Source organism: Anas acuta, chromosome 6, assembly GCF_963932015.1.
Source record: "Anas acuta chromosome 6, bAnaAcu1.1, whole genome shotgun sequence".
NCBI lineage: Eukaryota > Metazoa > Chordata > Aves > Anseriformes > Anatidae > Anas > Anas acuta.
Window position 1 is genome coordinate 12,274,839 of NC_088984.1, and position 17,086 is coordinate 12,291,924.

Consider the following 17,086-nt stretch of genomic DNA (forward strand, 5'->3'; position numbering starts at 1 on the left):
GTGGAGCCGAAGTTCATTGCCTTATCCTGAGTTTTATCCTCAGTTCTGCTAGAAGACACACATAATTGCAGTGAATGCAACTCTTGTTGACAGCAGTAGGGGATGACGAATATAAGGTCCTGACTTGAATTCATATATGTCAGGCTCAGTTTGCAGGAGATCATCACTGCCCTTGCCTTGGGTGATCTAAGGCTAAATTCATCTGTGAAGTATCTAGATTGACCTCAACAGGATTACCACCAGTTTTGAAGCTGGCTCTGTTTCTTCCACAAAATGGGTTTCAAAGCAGGTCATGTGTAATGATGTTTAGCTTCTTCCTATCATTTACATATAATGGTCTACGTCAAATATTTCATTTGCAAAACTCACAGAGATTTATATGGCTAGATATCTGAAATATATATATGTATATATATATATACCTCCTTGCTCTTCTAACCTCTGTCTGAAAGTTCATGGAGTGGGCTCAGGTATCTGAATACTCCTCTGTGTTGTGAGGGGCTGCAGCCAACTGTGTCTAAGCTTTAACTCAGAAGTGATCAGCTTTCCTTCTTAATACGTGTGCTCAGCATTGGCAGCAATGACAAAAATGTCAGAAAATGGTTTGCCTAAACAATGCAAGAAGAAATTCTAATGGTCTGTGGCATGCAAAATAATAAATAATTTCCCATGCAGAGATTGTATCAGATGGAGTTTCGTTAGAGTTGTGGGACTGAAATCCACAACAAGAGGAATGACTGGTATATCAAGAAGCAAATGGTGTTGGGATATAAACAGCAATCAGTAATTTTACAAGAAAGCTGCCACAAGCATCCAAAGTGAGAGAGGGACAGGGAAGAGGATAGCCTCTAAGCAAATACCATTCTTTGGATCACCTGTTGTACCCATTAAATGATCGTTTGAGGGCAATAATCCCAAATTCTTCTCTGAAGCAGCTGGGAGAGCACCAGTGATTTAACTGGGGAGACTCAGATTAATATGATTTAGAGGTGGTTTGAAATTCTCTCCCATGATTGAAGCACATCTCTGATACTTTGCAGATCATCAGGACAATTCAGGTTATGTTTTGGCCAGATAATTGGTAACCCAATTTATGGCACAAATATATTGTGGAAACGGATCTGAAACCCTCATATCCACCCAAAGATTACCATACATGGTTCAAAAAGCTTTACCTTTCTGAGAGCATTCCTCTCATGCACTGCCTCGCTGTGTAATCTGGCGAGGTAATGTCCCCATTCCCCCTTACAGGTCACCATCCCGAGATGACTACATCTCCATGGTGGAGAGCAGTCTCACAGCTGAACACCCAGATGACATTTTGACATTCATGCCATTTCTTCATATTTCTGGTTTCTGCGACTGACAGGAGAAAAATCATAACCTTAGCATAATAACACAAGTTCTTCTATCTCCTACCACCAATTTGATAGACCCACATGTTAAAGAGAAAAAAGGAGAGAAACAGAAAAGAAATCAGAGGTGAACTAGATATGGAGTGAGTGTCAATATAAATTGTTGCCTTAATCCTTCCTTAGCTCGGCTTGTAGACTCAGTACATTACAAACAACAAACAACAAGCTTACAAATTGCATTAGTTCACCAGAAAGTGTGCTTTTTTTTCCAGTTTTTGTTTTTGTCAGAGTAACTTAGTGCAAAAGATCACAAAAATAAGGACCAATAGATAAAAATATCCAAAAATCCAAAATCCTATAGGCATGGCTCAAAGTAAACAATCAAAGAGAAACAAAACAAAACAAACAAACAAAAAAACACAAAATAAAACAAACTTTCAGTCCTAAAAGAAGTGTGTTTAGAAGTTTCATATACAGAAGGAGCACAGAGAGGGGGGCAACCCAAATCAAAAGGGGATGTGGAGAACTTTTCACTGCAAAAGGGAGCACAGCAAAGTTCAGATCCAAAAGAAACAAAATATGCTTTGAAGCTGTGTGGCTGCAACAGTAACTTTTCAAGAAAACCCCAAAGGACTTGGTGCAACTCTAACTGTAGTCAACAAAGAGGCCTCCCACCAACCTCAAAAGACTGGATAAAGCCATATTTTGGCAGGGATGTAACTATATTGCTTGGCTTGTTTGATAAGTAAGCATTGCAAAACTGCATGAAAGCTTTGAAATAGCACTTGTCTCAGAGAGCCTCACAAGGTCTCAGCTTCTGTACAACTCTTTTACAAAGTGTTGCTTTTGGAAAAATAAATAATAATAATAATATAATGACCCTTTGTGTCTGTGCAGTGCAAAACAATACTTGAAACTCATCTTCTTCAGTGCAGGCTTAGTGTAGGTGAAAACAAGAAACAACAATGTCATGAGATGGTGGAGTACAAAGGAGTCAAATCCTGCCTCCTCTTAGACTCTGCTAACCCAGGGTAAAGGACGCACTTCAAAAAGTTGGCTTACACTGATGGAAAGGAAGGTTGATTTTGTTCTGAAGATGGGATTTTTCAAGGATTCACCTCATTTAGAAGTTAGGGCTTCTGGATGGGCACTTAATGTAATTTGAAAAACCAACAGGTATCAGTAAATATCTGCTTGGGTCTAGCAGATACAGGACATGAAAGGCAGGAGACTTGCATCCTTACTGGAGCTGCAAAGGAAATCCAGTTTATCTCAAACGGCACCAGACCCATGGGTAGAAAGGCAACTAGGGGGTCTAGGTTAACTTTAGATTACAAAATCTGTGTAGATCCGTCTACATGTATACTTTTTGTCAAAGCTCCCACACTCCCACAGGTCAATGAATGGATCCTGTATTTTGAATAGATCAGAGATCTATTCTCTCTAAACTCCATAGATTACTGACTGGATGGTCACTGACTCAAAAGGGTGCTTTGATGTGATTTTCAGCTATAAGTAGACATGCATTTCTTAAGCAGAGATGACTAGTGTAATTCTAGTTGCTAGGATGTTCCTTCCTCAATTCCAACTGGCACCTCTGAAAGTAACGTATTTTGTAAGCCCTGTGCAGATATGTCTACTGGAGTTGCAAACACAGTGTGAGATTCCTCTATGTAGACAAACATTGCTATAAGCAGCTAGCATATTGCCCGGAGCTCTTTAATCAATAGAGAGAAAGATGCACCTCTTGAGAGTGATTCATTTCATCTTAAAGGATGTCTGAGCTGTTTGCCCTGTCCTCACAGACCAAAGGACAGGACTGAATGACAAGTGTGAAACAGGTAGCTTGTAAAACCAAATGCAAAACAAAACAAAAGGACTCAAAAAATAATAATAATAAAAAAATCTTCAAGTGCTTTGTGGTCTAGGACTCAATCTTACGTGCAGCAAAATCAATAGTGGACTTCATTATGAGAAGATTCATATCCCCTCACCCTAGTGAAACCATATGATGTATTGATTGTTCCTCACCCAATATGTGAAATGTGATCAGCTAAATGCTAATATAGACAAGCACCTCATTAAAATACAGGTTTGGCCTACACTGTAAAAACTTAATGACTACTAAATAGGATTGGTTCAGTCTGGCTAGATCAGATTAAAATAAAGCAGAGAAAATGCACCTCATGTTTGAATTTTGGCCATCAGTTTTAACTGAAACATCAAGGAAAAGTTGTGATTGAAGATGATCTTAGCACAGCTCTAAGTTGTGTTTTTTTTCACAGCTACTTTCACCCAAATGAGAATCCTGGTTTAGCCAATGCAGGTTAAAAGCCTGTCCTTTGTTTGCCTTTGTTTTTCATTGTAGACATACTTTAAGGGCCATACCATGACAAGAAAAAAAAAAACAAAAAACAAAAAACAAAAAACAAAAAACATCTCAAAGCAAAAAAGACACAGAACTCCAAGTGAAATTAATTTCAAACAAGCGCTCATCCTGTTTAGTCACTTTAGCATTGATATACATCCTCAGGAGACTAAATTCCTTCTAAAGGCAATGCTTCACTTAGGTGGCAGCCTATATGTCTCAAAAGCTAGTATTAGGGTTTACTTTATATAGTAGGTTTTAGATAGTTCTTAATTAGAAAAATATTAATGTCCTGATTTAGAAGACAGTATTTTAAATCATGAGCTCCTACAAATGTGTTCTTTTGTTCAGACCTGTATCATATAAATATTCACATTCATTGCATCCATAGGCATAGATGCATGTGCTTCTTTATACCTATGCATGCACTTATGTACGTGTAGTTCTTTCTTTTTATAGAAACATACCAACACAGCTAAATTTAAGTTTTGATTATTATTTTTTTTCCATCCTGGACTATAATTAATGAAGGTAAGGAAAAATAAAGAAACCGCTTACATTGTTTTGCCAGGTCTGTGATTGCACACGACATGCCACCTGGTCCAGGACTGAGCCACCATGCTGTATCTGAAATGATTGCAGCAAGGCTGCATTTGGTGATGGGAACTTGATTCTCCATAAGAAAGTTCAGCATTTTGCAGAATCAGATTCTGAGATGGCTGAAAGTGATTTAGTCACTTGACAAATGAGAGGACTATGCTTCCTTGCTTAGTCTCGTTTCTCCAGCTACTGCATTGTTTGAGTAGCTTTGCACTTTATATCTGCACTTTGTAGTACTGTTATTCCTACAAGCTAGCATGCAGCAAAGCAGATGAATGATTTGTGTCTATTAGTTTGGCCAGACAAAAATACCAGACAAAAATACACCTGTTGGCTTTCCCCTTCTTCCTATGCCATTTTTAATAAAGCTAACTAGGTGCATTAGGTCTTCAGAGATTTCTTATGCAGAGGTCATTTCAAATAAGATGACTCAAACATGGGCACAGGGGCTCATGGGCTTGCTCATTCCTCCCCTCTCTCAATGAAAGAGGAAAAGAAAGGAAGGAAAAAGAAGAAAGAATTGCTTTGCCAGGATTTTGCAGTGAAGAATAAAGCAACATAAAGGGAACACAGCCAATGAGTCCATGATTAGACATCTCATCATACAGAAACACACTCAAATAATCATATATTATAAAAACATCCAGAATGAGACAAAAAGGTTGCTGTCAATTATGGTCGAGGAAGAATGACATCAATACTAATTTCAACATAGCTGGCTTTGTGAAATTGCTTTGTTAGACTTCTGGTTATGGGGCAGGTCTCATATATTCCTCTTCATGTAAGAACAATACCAACCCAAGATTACTTTCTCTTCACTGTAGTTTACTTCTCATAAGTCTTCAAAAAGAAGTAACACATAATCCCTACTTCCAACCTGTCATTTACTAATTTCTTTTTATTTGACCCCTCCATCCATTAAAAATAACCTGCTATATAACTCTGTGATCAGTGTATTGCCTGGAGGGAAAAAAAAAAAAAGACATTGCACGTGTAATCTCATCAATAAGTTGCTGTTGGTCATTACAGCAATACAGTGTTTCTTTGATTTTAATCTATGTGAAAAGGATCAGTACATGGACAACCTGGGATGACTGTAGAATGATGTAGGGGACAAGAAAAAAAGAGATTCAGGTGCACAATAATTCTCCTGAATGTATTATCATCCAAAGAATACTGCAATAAGTAGGAAAAAGCAGTCCTGTGAAGGAAGTATGTTACACAGACACAAGCAGGGTATAAAAACCTCACTTAAGTGGGACTTCTCCATTTCTTAGCCTTACAGTTACTGTGACTGAAAAGAAGATTTTTCAGGCTTGTATTGAAATCCATGCAGCGCAAGTAAAATGAGCAGGATTTGAGTCTTCAGTATTGTTTTCAATCAGGAAAGGACAGAAGACTTGAATTAATCTTCACCACCATTTCTCTTAAGTGCAGTATTTGGGATTTTTTTTTCTTTTCTTTTTTTCTTTTTCTTTTTTTTTTTTTTTTCACAGCATTCCATGATGTTCTTCCTTGTACACAGGGTTCATTAAATATTAACCTTTTTTAACACGACATTAGACCTCTCTCTATTTAGCTTTGGAGAAATTCCAATTCCTACAAACTTTCATGCAGTTTTGGTTGTGTGTTTTTCTAAGAAGTTGGAGTTTTATTATTATTATTATTATTTTTTATAACTGGCAGAAGGTGCATCTCATGTTTAAGACTGAACTTTTTTTTTCTTATGTATTTTTTTCTTTTCCAAAGCGGCAACGGTGTTTAACCTCAGCGCATGATAATCCTCCATATGGCATGAACATATGCTGCATTTCTAACATTTCAGACAAATATAGTGCACCTAAGTCCTAGCAGCTTCCTAAAACCCTTGGAGATTCAAGCTACTAATTTCCATGCTTCATCTAGAGTTATGCTAGAGTATGTTGGGTCTATAAAGCCAGCCTTATGAGATGGAGATGAAAGAGGCATATGGGAATGACATTTATTGTTGATATATATTGTTGGAAAAGTATTGGTAAGCCTAAAAGTTACAGTAAAAGGACAGGAGGCTGGGGGAAGGAGCCTAACGAGAAAGACACGTTTTATTTTTCATTACCTCACACCAGCTTCTCAACTGGTATAAATTAATGTAACACCACTGAAATCAATAGATATACATATCAATTCATATCATTTGAGAATTTGGCTGGTTCTTTACGATTGTTGTAAATGAGCCTGTAAAATAAGTCTGGTGTTTTGGTCTCATTCTTTCCCTCTATCCTGTCCCAGTATCTGCAGAGCTACGTATTCAGCTACTTTACCTCTACTTTACATAGTCCAGCTCTAGTGTAAAAGTGATTAATTAAATGGTCCAAGAGAAAAAATAGAAGTAAAAGTAGGGCCTTTGAAACATCCAGGAACTCAAAGAAGAAACCAGGCGTGCATGTGGATCTTATTCTGTGTAGTGTGGGATAACACGTCTCTTGAGCTGCAGAAGTAAACTGTGACTGCCAGGTTCTTGTGCAGAGAATGAGGCACTGTGATTGTTGTCAGTGTTTCCTGTGCAAGGTGGTCTTTCCGAAATGAAAAAAAAAAAAAGGTACGCAAAAAAAGAATGTTAAAAAGAAAAGAAAAAAAGAGAGGGAACAGGAAGGAAAGGAAAGAAAGGGAAGGAGGTTGGTTAGGGGAATAAGAGTAAGAAGAAATTGCATTGTCCATCAAATGAAATATTCCCGTTTGCACTCGCTCACTGTGTTCTGCAAGTCAATGTCAGCTTTAAAAGAGCTCTCAAGATTTTCTGGGTGTTCCTTCTCCTTTGTCTGGCTACTTCGATGTGCCTGTTTGTGTTGATAGAGGAATCTGCTCATGATGGCGATGATGCAAAAGATGATGAATATCACAACTGCTATTACACCTGAAGAGGGGTAAAAAAGGAAGGATAGAAAGGGTAAAATATAAAACCAAAAGACTTAATTATGTCAAAAATACATCACCATTGCAAATCAGCTAATGGATGTGACATAGCAGCTCTTCTCGGTCTGTACCACCAGTCTGTCTCTATCACGCCCTCCCTGATAGTCTTTATTGCTATTTTGTCACTTTAGGTGAGACATAAAGCAGCAAGCATTGATGTAATTGACCTTTCAATTTGAGTCAAATTCTGCCTTCACTGGTAGTAAAGTTGGTTCAGTGTGTTTGTTTATTAAAAAAATAAAAGACAGAAAAAAATCTGTATGCTCAAACAAATTCCTGCCCTGTCATATTTTCTTCTGTGTTATCTCTGAAACCTTGCATGAGCCTTGTACACTTAGCTTTATAGCTTCTAGATATTATCAAAGACAGCTCCCTACAGGGTGTCCTATAAAATAAACAGAGATAAATTGCCTTCCAGGTTGTTAAAGGAAAATGAAAACCCTACATGAAGCTATAAAGACAACTTTCCCCAGTATATAAATGCTTCCATATGACCTAGCAAGTTCCACAACATCAACTTGCAAATCGAGAGCTCAAGAAGTAGAGAATGTGTGAATACTCTGTTGAGGCTCTCATCAGAGTAGTGTGTAAAGCAATTACCGGTTACCTTGGTTGGTACCCAATACCATGTATACCAATACCAAGCCCAACACTATGGCCTTAGTTCATATAGTTCATAATACAGGTACCTATCTAGGTAACTTGATATAGATGTGTGCTAATAAATTGAGAAAATACTAGACCTGCATCAGATCACGAAAACTAGCTGAATTGGATTTTATGGGGCCCAAATTTAAAGTTACCTAGATACTTGCCATGACAGAATTACATTTCAATTTTAATTTTTAAAAATGAAGTTACCTCCAATAACAGCAGAATCACTTCTGACAGCATTGGTGAGAGGCTCCCTTTCATCTGTCTTCCCAAAAGGATCTGCAGTTGGTTAAACATAACAAGACTTATTTTCTATATCAACTACATTAATTTTCACTGTGGCTTAGACAGAAGTGTCCTTTTACCCTCATGAATTGTAATGTGTTTTCAAAAGATGTGATTTGGGGGACTGAAGAATCAAGAAGCTCTCTGAAAAATAAAGTGAGTTTGCAGGACAATTTTCTTCTATGTGTCCAAGAGCAAAGTCTGTTAAGGATGTATTTAAAAGGAAACAGAAAGACTCACAACTACTCTAACATCTGAAAGTGTTTTCTCAGTTTATCTGTAGAGGAATCACAGAGAGACATTCAAACCAGCCTTTTTTTTTTTTTTTTTTTTTTTTTTTTTTTTCTTAGTACCTAAGAAACAATATCAGAAAGAAGCAAAAGGAAAGCTAGACAGATATAGACCTGACCTACATTTGTAGGTGAAGATATACAAGTCAAATTCAATCCCATAAAGAGAAGCAGTCTCTGCTTGGAACAATATCTTGTAAGGGATGTTTTCCTCTCCATTGCAGAAATGCAGTGGTCAAATGGAATTCAAAACAGAGAGGGGTCATAAATGAATTCCTATATTTAAAAACTCCTAGATGTTGAAGCTCTCTTCTAACCTTTTTATAAATGACTGCTGTCAAAAACAGTGGGCCAAAATGTCTACATACTGGGAGTTTCAAATTCAGATTCAAAACTGAGAGGTCAAGCAGTCTCTGAAGTCAGTGGAGTTATGGCACTGTACCTACTTTTGTCCTGTTTGTACTTTTGTACATTTTCTTTCACCTCTTTTTTTTTCTTTTTTCCTTTTATTTATTTATTTATTTATTTATTTATTTTTTCTTTCAGCTCACTGTCTCCTTTAAAGAGACAATTTGTGTTTCTCTCCTTTGCATACCTCCAGGCTACTACTCAGTGCACGTACTTTGGAGTTAGGGATGACTCTCTCTGCTATGTATTGTATTTCTTTGTCAAACTGATCTTTCCGATACAAATGTAAGCCTGATTGAGAAACTCTGAGTATTGCAAGGTTTAATGCAACTGAACATTGCCTTAGAACCTGGCAAAGTCACAATTAGGTACTCCATCATCCAATAAGATATTTTTTAAATAAACACACAACTATTTTGTATTTGTGTATCACGAGGTGCTGAGTTTGTAAAGATGGTGGCTTTGGGTTGTTTAAGACCATAATGAGGGTACTTTTTTCCCTTATTCTCCTCCAACATTCATATGAGCCCCAAAGACATGCAGAAGGCATCAATTTCAAAGAGGCTACTGTGGGATTTAGAGGTGGAAGGATTTCTCATCAAACAAATTCATTCTAAACAGTCAGGGTTCACTCTATCTGCAGTTCATTGTCTGAGCTACAGGCACAAAAAGGACTTTGGGTGTCAACTGAATATCTACAGTACAACTCTAGTATACCCACAATCACCATGAATGTAATTGCTAATTTTGACATATTTGGACACTCAAGTTGAGACCTATTTACAATGTGTCCCTTGTTTGGTGCTTATATAGTGATGTTGCCAAGCAATAAATAGTCATGGTAATGCTTCATCTTATTTACTATATTCATGGGACTGGAACAGGGTTAAAAATTGTTCTTTTACACGTAAGTACAGATAAAGTATATTTTCTGTTCAAGTCCTCAAATGTCTCCAGTGAAATAAATACACACATCTGCTGAATTGTCAGTCCTACTGTAACTGAAGAAATATCTCTAACTGGTATTTGGTGTGTGGTATTAGTCAAGTAGAGCCATGAAAGACTATTAACCATGTATGGAAAAGTGAAATTAAATATCTACCTGAAAAACATATCAGATGTAATTCATGCCAAAAAGGTACATAAGTTCTGATTCTACATGTTATCAAAGCTCCATTGTTTTTTGGTGACTGTTACCAGAATTTAAGCACTGAGAAGAAACCAAGGCAAATGTTGCAAATTATTTTCAGAATGGGAGTCAACAGGCATAGGTCTTAAGAATTATGTTTTGACTGACAAATAAAATCAAGATACAAGGAGATAAGTGTTTTTTACAGGGGAGCAGATGGCATGTGACAGCTGAACCATTCCCAGTGGGAACACAATAAACTGTGAAGCCGAGGAAAAGCAACACTTTGTCTCATAAGAGAATTTTTCAGGACATCCTCCTCCTTTTAGATATAACTGATGACATTAATGTGAGTCATAAAGTCACAGTATTGATGAAGTTGGAAGACCCGTCTGGAATTCATCTAGTTCAAACCCCTACTCAGAACTGGGTCTGTTACAACAGTTTCCCATGACTGTATCCATTTGGGTTTTGAAAATACCACCCAAGGACAGAGACTCCACAACCTCTCTGGACCTACTGTCTTTGCTAAATTTTCCTGCCCATCAGGATGAACCATTCTTGATCTTGGAGAAGGTGATCCTTGTAAATCAAACAGCTGTCCTGGATCCCTCTTCTCAGCATCCCAGTATCTCATGAGATTCTTCCAAGCAGGTCCCTCTCCTGAATTTTGGGATTGAAGTCATAACTACTTTTTTCTTTTTTTCTTTCCTTACTTTAATCTCATAGCTGCTACAGCCAAGGCTGCCTATGGCTCATCTACTGTTCCTCTTCATGAGGAAATATCAGGTTCAGCAGAACAAGCACAATGAGACAGGGACTTGTACCATCTAGGTTGCCTTTCAGAAGCAAAAATATTTCTATCTTTGGTATTTTTACTTTAACTGTATGAAGACCTGGGCTGACAAACAGTTCAGAATTCCACCATTCTCACAGATGCATCTGCTGTGGCATTTACAGTATTTTAATACTCTAAAACAAATAGTACAGTAAGAGTCCAACATCTTTATGCCATCAGTGTAGAGCTCAGAATGCCAATATCTCTACATGTATCTCAGCAAGAAATAAGGTGATTTCTACATCTTTGTTAAATATCAAAATCACAATGTCAGCTTTCATTTTGTGTTTCATAATCAAAAACCATGTGCATGGATAACTGAGCCACAAGTGACTACATTTTATTCAGCATCTGTTACCTATGGGACTTTCTTGAAGGCAATAAATATTCTTGTCTGAAGGAGAGAGCTTCAATTGTTTTCAGCTTATAAATATAGAAAGTTTTTGTTTGTTTGTTTGTTTTTTTCCCCACACACTTACATTGAGATTTCCTAAAGGTCATTTTTGTTGCATCTGTACACTAGAAAACTGACACAGACTTGTAGAGTCAACTTTGAGTTCTATTTTTCTTCTCAGACATACAATAATGATAAATCGAGAAGTGATGAATTGAGATATAAGTGGCTGAAAGTTAATCCTTAACTATATTCTTTTTATTAAAATGTATCCTTCCCACGCATAAATGTAATTTTAAAGTACATCTATACAAAGAATAATTTGCTATAGATTGGATTTTTTTTGTTTGTTTGTTTAAAGAATCTACCACCCAGTGTTCTTACTATAGCATATAAAGTCTTCAGAACTAACTTGTTCTAAAGATCTTATTCAGGCTTTAATCAAGACCAATGTGAATAGTGAGGCAGTACTGTCATTTAATGTATCATATTGAGAAGAAAATGTATTTTAAAGCACAGAGAGGGTAAAATATGTTTGGGCTTTTATAATAATTCTACATTTCTGATGTAACAGTACTTAACCTTGACATTAAAGTGCAGCTGATTATAAGATTTAAATATATAAGTGCAAAGATGCCAAATTTTGCTCTGTGTTCTGTCCTGCAGTTCTGAGTCTCAGGTTTTACTGACTTCTGAAGTCCAGAAATACTAAATCATCAGGAGGACAGATTACAGGGCAAGGAGTTAATATTTTCAGTATTATCACACATATAGTATTTACATTTTTTGTGTGCTTCAAAGCAGATACTTTAGACAACTCTGGGTGGAGAAAATAAAGTTGGGGGCAGGAGGGAGAGAAGTGCACACACACACTGCCAGCCGCTCTCCACAGAGTAATCAGCAGCTTTTTTCCTTATGCAGAATGCTAATAGCAAGATTTTTTTTTTTTCCCCATTGACTGTCTTAGGCAGAAGCTGCAGGAAATGGAGATTTGATGCAAGTACAAATGTAAAAGGAATCATATTATGATATATAACAGAGGTTTATTAGTTAGTAAAAGAGAAAGTGGCTTCAGAGGTCAAGGGGCAAAAAACAGCTCTTAATTTATACCACTTTCTGGTCATTAGGAATTCTGCTACATGCAGCGGTGACTAAAGCAGCAACTTGATTGCCCCTGTTTAGTGGTGACAATTCTCCCAGCTGCTCTGAGACTCCTTCTCTGCATACAAATTCACATATGCAAAATTCTTAAGATTCCCAGAGGGCAGTTTCAGGATTGAAAGACATAAACGAACTGTTGGAATCATCTTACTGGCACTGCTCAAGTACTGCTCCTTCCCTTTAGCCTGAGAGAATAAATTACAAGCATTCAATGGAGGTGATGTGTATGTGTCAAGGGGCTCGTACAAAGAGGTTTTGCTCCTTTCTGCTAGGGTGGGAACAGATCTGACTAGTTTGTCATATGATTCTTACTGCTGATCACAACCGGGATATGAAATCTGTGTAACATTTATGTTTTCCTTTGAGATCTGTGACACTGGAGCTATCTAGAGCGGACGGGAATGTCAAATCAGACTCTCAATAATTCAGATGCTGTTTCCACTATGGTGGTGAGAATTTTTTATTTGTTATAGGTATGTTTCAGTATAATGCCCTTTAAAGTGGCATTGGCTAATCCTAAGGCCCATCCTTAACACTCCTGATTCTGAGAGAAAAGTCAGCTTCACAGTTCCAATGTTTATAACACTCTCACAATTGCATTACAGCAAAAATGAAAGAAACCTCACACCCTGGTATTCTTTAATTTTCCCATTCCCCTCTTGGCAGGTCATACCTGATGAGGAATATATTGTGGTTGCTGTGTTCACATCAGTTTCCATCAGGGATGCACAGCTGGATTCAGTCAAGGAGCCCTTGACAGTCACAGGAGCAATGCTGGGATGGCGTAAGGCAGCTTTCAGGGGAGCAATGTGGTTATACCGAACAGAGGACAGGCAGCCAGTGAATCCATAGGCATTTGCCTTTGAGACTTCAGGGTCCAGTGACAAACTATCTGCAGCACAACAGAAAAACAGTCTGGGGATTGTCTGTTTTAGGAAGACACATTAAAAAATTAATCCTCTTATTGTTTTACCTACTGTTTTACTTCTCTTTATTCAATTTAAATTGTTCAGGTTCTCTTTAAGCAGTCCACAAGTCCTCCCTGGAATGACCCACAAGGTTACCATCCCCAGTGTTTTCTCTACAATGCTACTTACTTACTTACTATCAAGTTGACTTGGACAAAAAAAAAAATAAAAAATACAGCACTGTGTTATCCATATCCTTATCCATTTTTCCTGCTGTCTTAACAATACCTAACACATTATAGGTGCTAATCAGCACAACAATAATTATAAAGAGCAAAAATAACAACACTGACTATCACAGGATCCTGGGGGTGATCCTCTTCAACATTTTTGCATCTCTAATAACACCATGTTCACAGATGTGTCTTTCTACTTCCTCCACTCTTTTCACAAAGGATCCTGCTCTCCATTGTCTATTATGTAATGTTTCATGTGGTCCAGTATTGATAGGTTCCTAGTAAAGACTTCCACTCTTCTTCAGACGTCTATTTTTTATTTTTTCCAATCCATGTAATTATGTTGTTAGCATTAACACTTCTTATTTTTATAATAGAGCTGCTAGGAATCCTCCTAATTATGAGCTAGGCTGTAACTCTGCCAGGCCTATTCTACTCATAAAATTCAAAACTATACTTCATTTAAGTCGAAACCAGTATCCCCATGCTCTTTTCCAGCCAGAAGATGAGATGGTGCAATTAATGTATGTGTCTGCCTTTGTTCATTTCACAAAGAGAAAGCAAATTCAACGACGTGTTTTTTATTTAGTTCTAAATGTTTTAATATCAATGTTTTGAAAAGTCAATGAAGGACGTTGAAGCCATCTTCTCTTTACTCCAAGCTCTCATTTATTTACTTTCCAGAAAATGAAATTCATACTGCTCAGAGGTCTGTAGCATGATGTGCTTTGGTATCAAGGTCAATTAAACAAAACAAGACAAAAAACACAAATGCACATAAAAATAGTATCAATAATTATTCAAAGTCTTCAAATTTACTTACTAATGAAAAAAACAAAAAACAAACAAACAAAAAAACCCAACAAACAACTAGCATTCAAAACTTTGGAAATAGTTCCAATAATATTAGAAAATAAGGATTCTCAGCTTTTCAGGTTTATTTTCATAGCTTCAAAGAGTAAGATGGTAAAATTTAAAGTAGGTTCCAGTTTTCCTACCATCACTCCAATACAATGATTTAAAACCTCTCAGCCAAAGGAATTTAGGAAAAAAAGTACAACTTCTCTTATATCTTTGTAACTGACTTTTCTACCAGAAAGACATATACATATTTTATGTATAAGAAAATACCAAGACTTCTCAAAATGAGCACAAATCACAGGTTAATTTTGGCACTAAGGATCTGAGTCCATAATGTCACGCAGTCAGAGGGAATAAACCAAGAAAGATTTAGTAATTATGTTTGAAGGTTTTCATAGAAATATAATTTGGAAGAGTTTGGCCATTTTTTCCCAGAGGTCTTATAGGAGACCCCTCAGTCTGCTGACCTATCTATCACTGACAGAGCTGTCATGGGGAAAAACTTCTGGGCTGTGGGCAACTGCCAGAAGGAGACACAGGAAGGGAAACAGTGAGACTTTGCCAATGGAAAAATTGCTGCCTTACAGAGGTTCACATTTGCTCTTCTCAAAGTATGTAGGAAGTATTGCATTCAGGTTTTTAATGAGATTTTGGCAGAGGTATTATAAAACAGACAAAGAATCATTCCCAAGTTTCTGCAAGAAGGCTTATATAAAACCCAAAAGGCTGATTTACAGTATTTGTCTTCTTTGTTGAATTTACAGAAACCTTTGTAAACATTTGTACTCTCAGCCTTTCCTGTTTTCTTAACTCTGACACAAAAGGTGGTTTTGTTGTTATCTTTTAGGCATCGAGCAATCTAAATTCTTCTGTTCTGCTCCAATGTGCAAAAGGTAAAACCTAAGAAATAATGAATTCTTTTTTTCATGGAACAGTAACTTGAAAAGTCTAAGATAGAGTGCTGTTGAAGGCTTTCTTTAAAAGTCAAATTAAGGGCAAATTCCCATAGTCTTTTCACAAAGTCAGCTTTGCAAGAATGAGAACTAGATTTGTTAAAAAGCTTTGAAATTTGAAAAAATAAAAAAAGTAATAACTAAAAAAAATGAAATAAAAATCAAAGAACAAACTGAAAACAACCCGAGAGTCCTCTGATAAAAATTCCACCTGCACAGGTACAGGCTTCTTTATTATAAGGCTTTCAGTGCTTGATTAAGTCTTTCAGAAAGTTGGACTTTCACTGAACTCAAAAGAGTCCTATGGAACTTGGATGTGAATGACTTGTGATGCCCTATGAATCTCCGTGTGGATCATGTAAATTTGTGTTTATAATATGATTACTTGTGGGAAAGGCTTTTTAAAGGTTGAAAGCCATTCTGTCACTTGAAGTCTTTAAATCACAATAAAATGTTTTTCCAAAAGATATTTTCACTACATGACACAGTGCTCAGTAAAAGAAATAGCTCCATGAAGCTCCAAGGTCTGTGTTGAACTAAGGTCATGTGAAATGTCAGTGGCCTTCCTGTGACCTCATAGTGCTGTAAATCTTTCCATGCATTAGACTGGCTTTGAAAATTATACTGAACTGCTGATGATGGTTCGATTTGATCTTATGACATTTTAGCATAGTGTTTCTGTTTGCGGTACAGGAGACTAATTAGAGACTGAGTTACTTTGAATTATCTCTTTGGGGGGGGGGAGAGGGTGATTGGTGTGAAAAGGCATTTTTGGGGGCTTTTAAGTAATTTAACTCTTCATTACCTGGAATTTAGGTTTATTTTTCCATAAATTTATTTTTAGTAAAAAAAAAAACTTTCTCTGTTGAGTTGTGCATAAGTTGGTCTAACTTTTTGTGGGGTCCTCTAGCTGCTCCCTGAAAGCTGTCTGCAATGTCACAGATCAATAAAATTTGCATCAGTTTTACTCTTCTGTTTTCTAGTTTAATGTGTTTGCAGTAGCTTTCCTTGACAAAGAGAATTAGGTAAAACATGCAGTTGTATTTGCAACACTCTACTTATTATATCCACATAATTTCTCTGCTGATTCATTTCTGTTCTCCAAAACAGACATTGTGTTGTACAGCTGTTTTTGTGCACCTCTGCTATTTGTAACACACTTGTTTTAAAATGTTAAATAAAACAATTTCAAATCTTAATATCTCAGTAATGTGGAATTAATTTTCATCATAAATAGAATAATAGAATTCTTCTGCAAAACTCTAGGACCAAGCATGAGGTTGCTCAGCAATGTATCAGCAAATTAAGACAAAATAAAGGACAGCTAACATGACAGCTAACTGGAATCAAAGAAAGTGTTATCTGTGTGCAGAGAGAGTGGCTCAAAAGACTTTTCTGAAAATAACACTGTAGAAAACGGGACTATAAGCATTACCTACTATACTTATCCCGTCCTTTCTTTCTAAACATTAATTTCATGTCATTCAAAATTAAATCAGAGATGAACGTTTACTTGTGTGCTCACTAACATCCAGAAAGGCCCATCACAGATTTCCTGATTAGAAACTTCTTTAATGTCAGTGAGGATATAAAACGTTTTAAATATCTGCACCCTAACTAGCTCATTAATCTAAACATATTACTTAGATACTTTTCACTTAGGTGGACATGCAAAGGATAGTTTACTCTATATA

General features: G+C 36.7%; 1 protein-coding gene across 2 annotated transcripts in view; it reads right to left on the reverse strand.

Annotated features, from left to right (window-relative positions):
- Positions 1 to 1,589: 1,589 nt before the first annotated feature.
- CNTNAP5 (contactin associated protein family member 5) overlaps positions 1,590 to 17,086 on the reverse strand; it is a 282,878-nt gene continuing 267,381 nt past the window's right edge. The window contains exons 23-25 of one of the 2 annotated variants that reach the window (XM_068687419.1): positions 13,108 to 13,326; positions 8,137 to 8,208; positions 1,590 to 7,216 (exon numbers count right to left, since the gene is read on the reverse strand). In XM_068687419.1, the coding sequence (XP_068543520.1) occupies positions 7,020 to 7,216; positions 8,137 to 8,208; positions 13,108 to 13,326 (488 nt within the window). In that variant the 3' untranslated portion in view covers positions 1,590 to 7,019. Of the gene's footprint in view, positions 7,217 to 8,136; positions 8,209 to 13,107; positions 13,327 to 17,086 lie in introns of those variants that run through there. The other variant, XM_068687420.1, reaches the window with a different exon arrangement.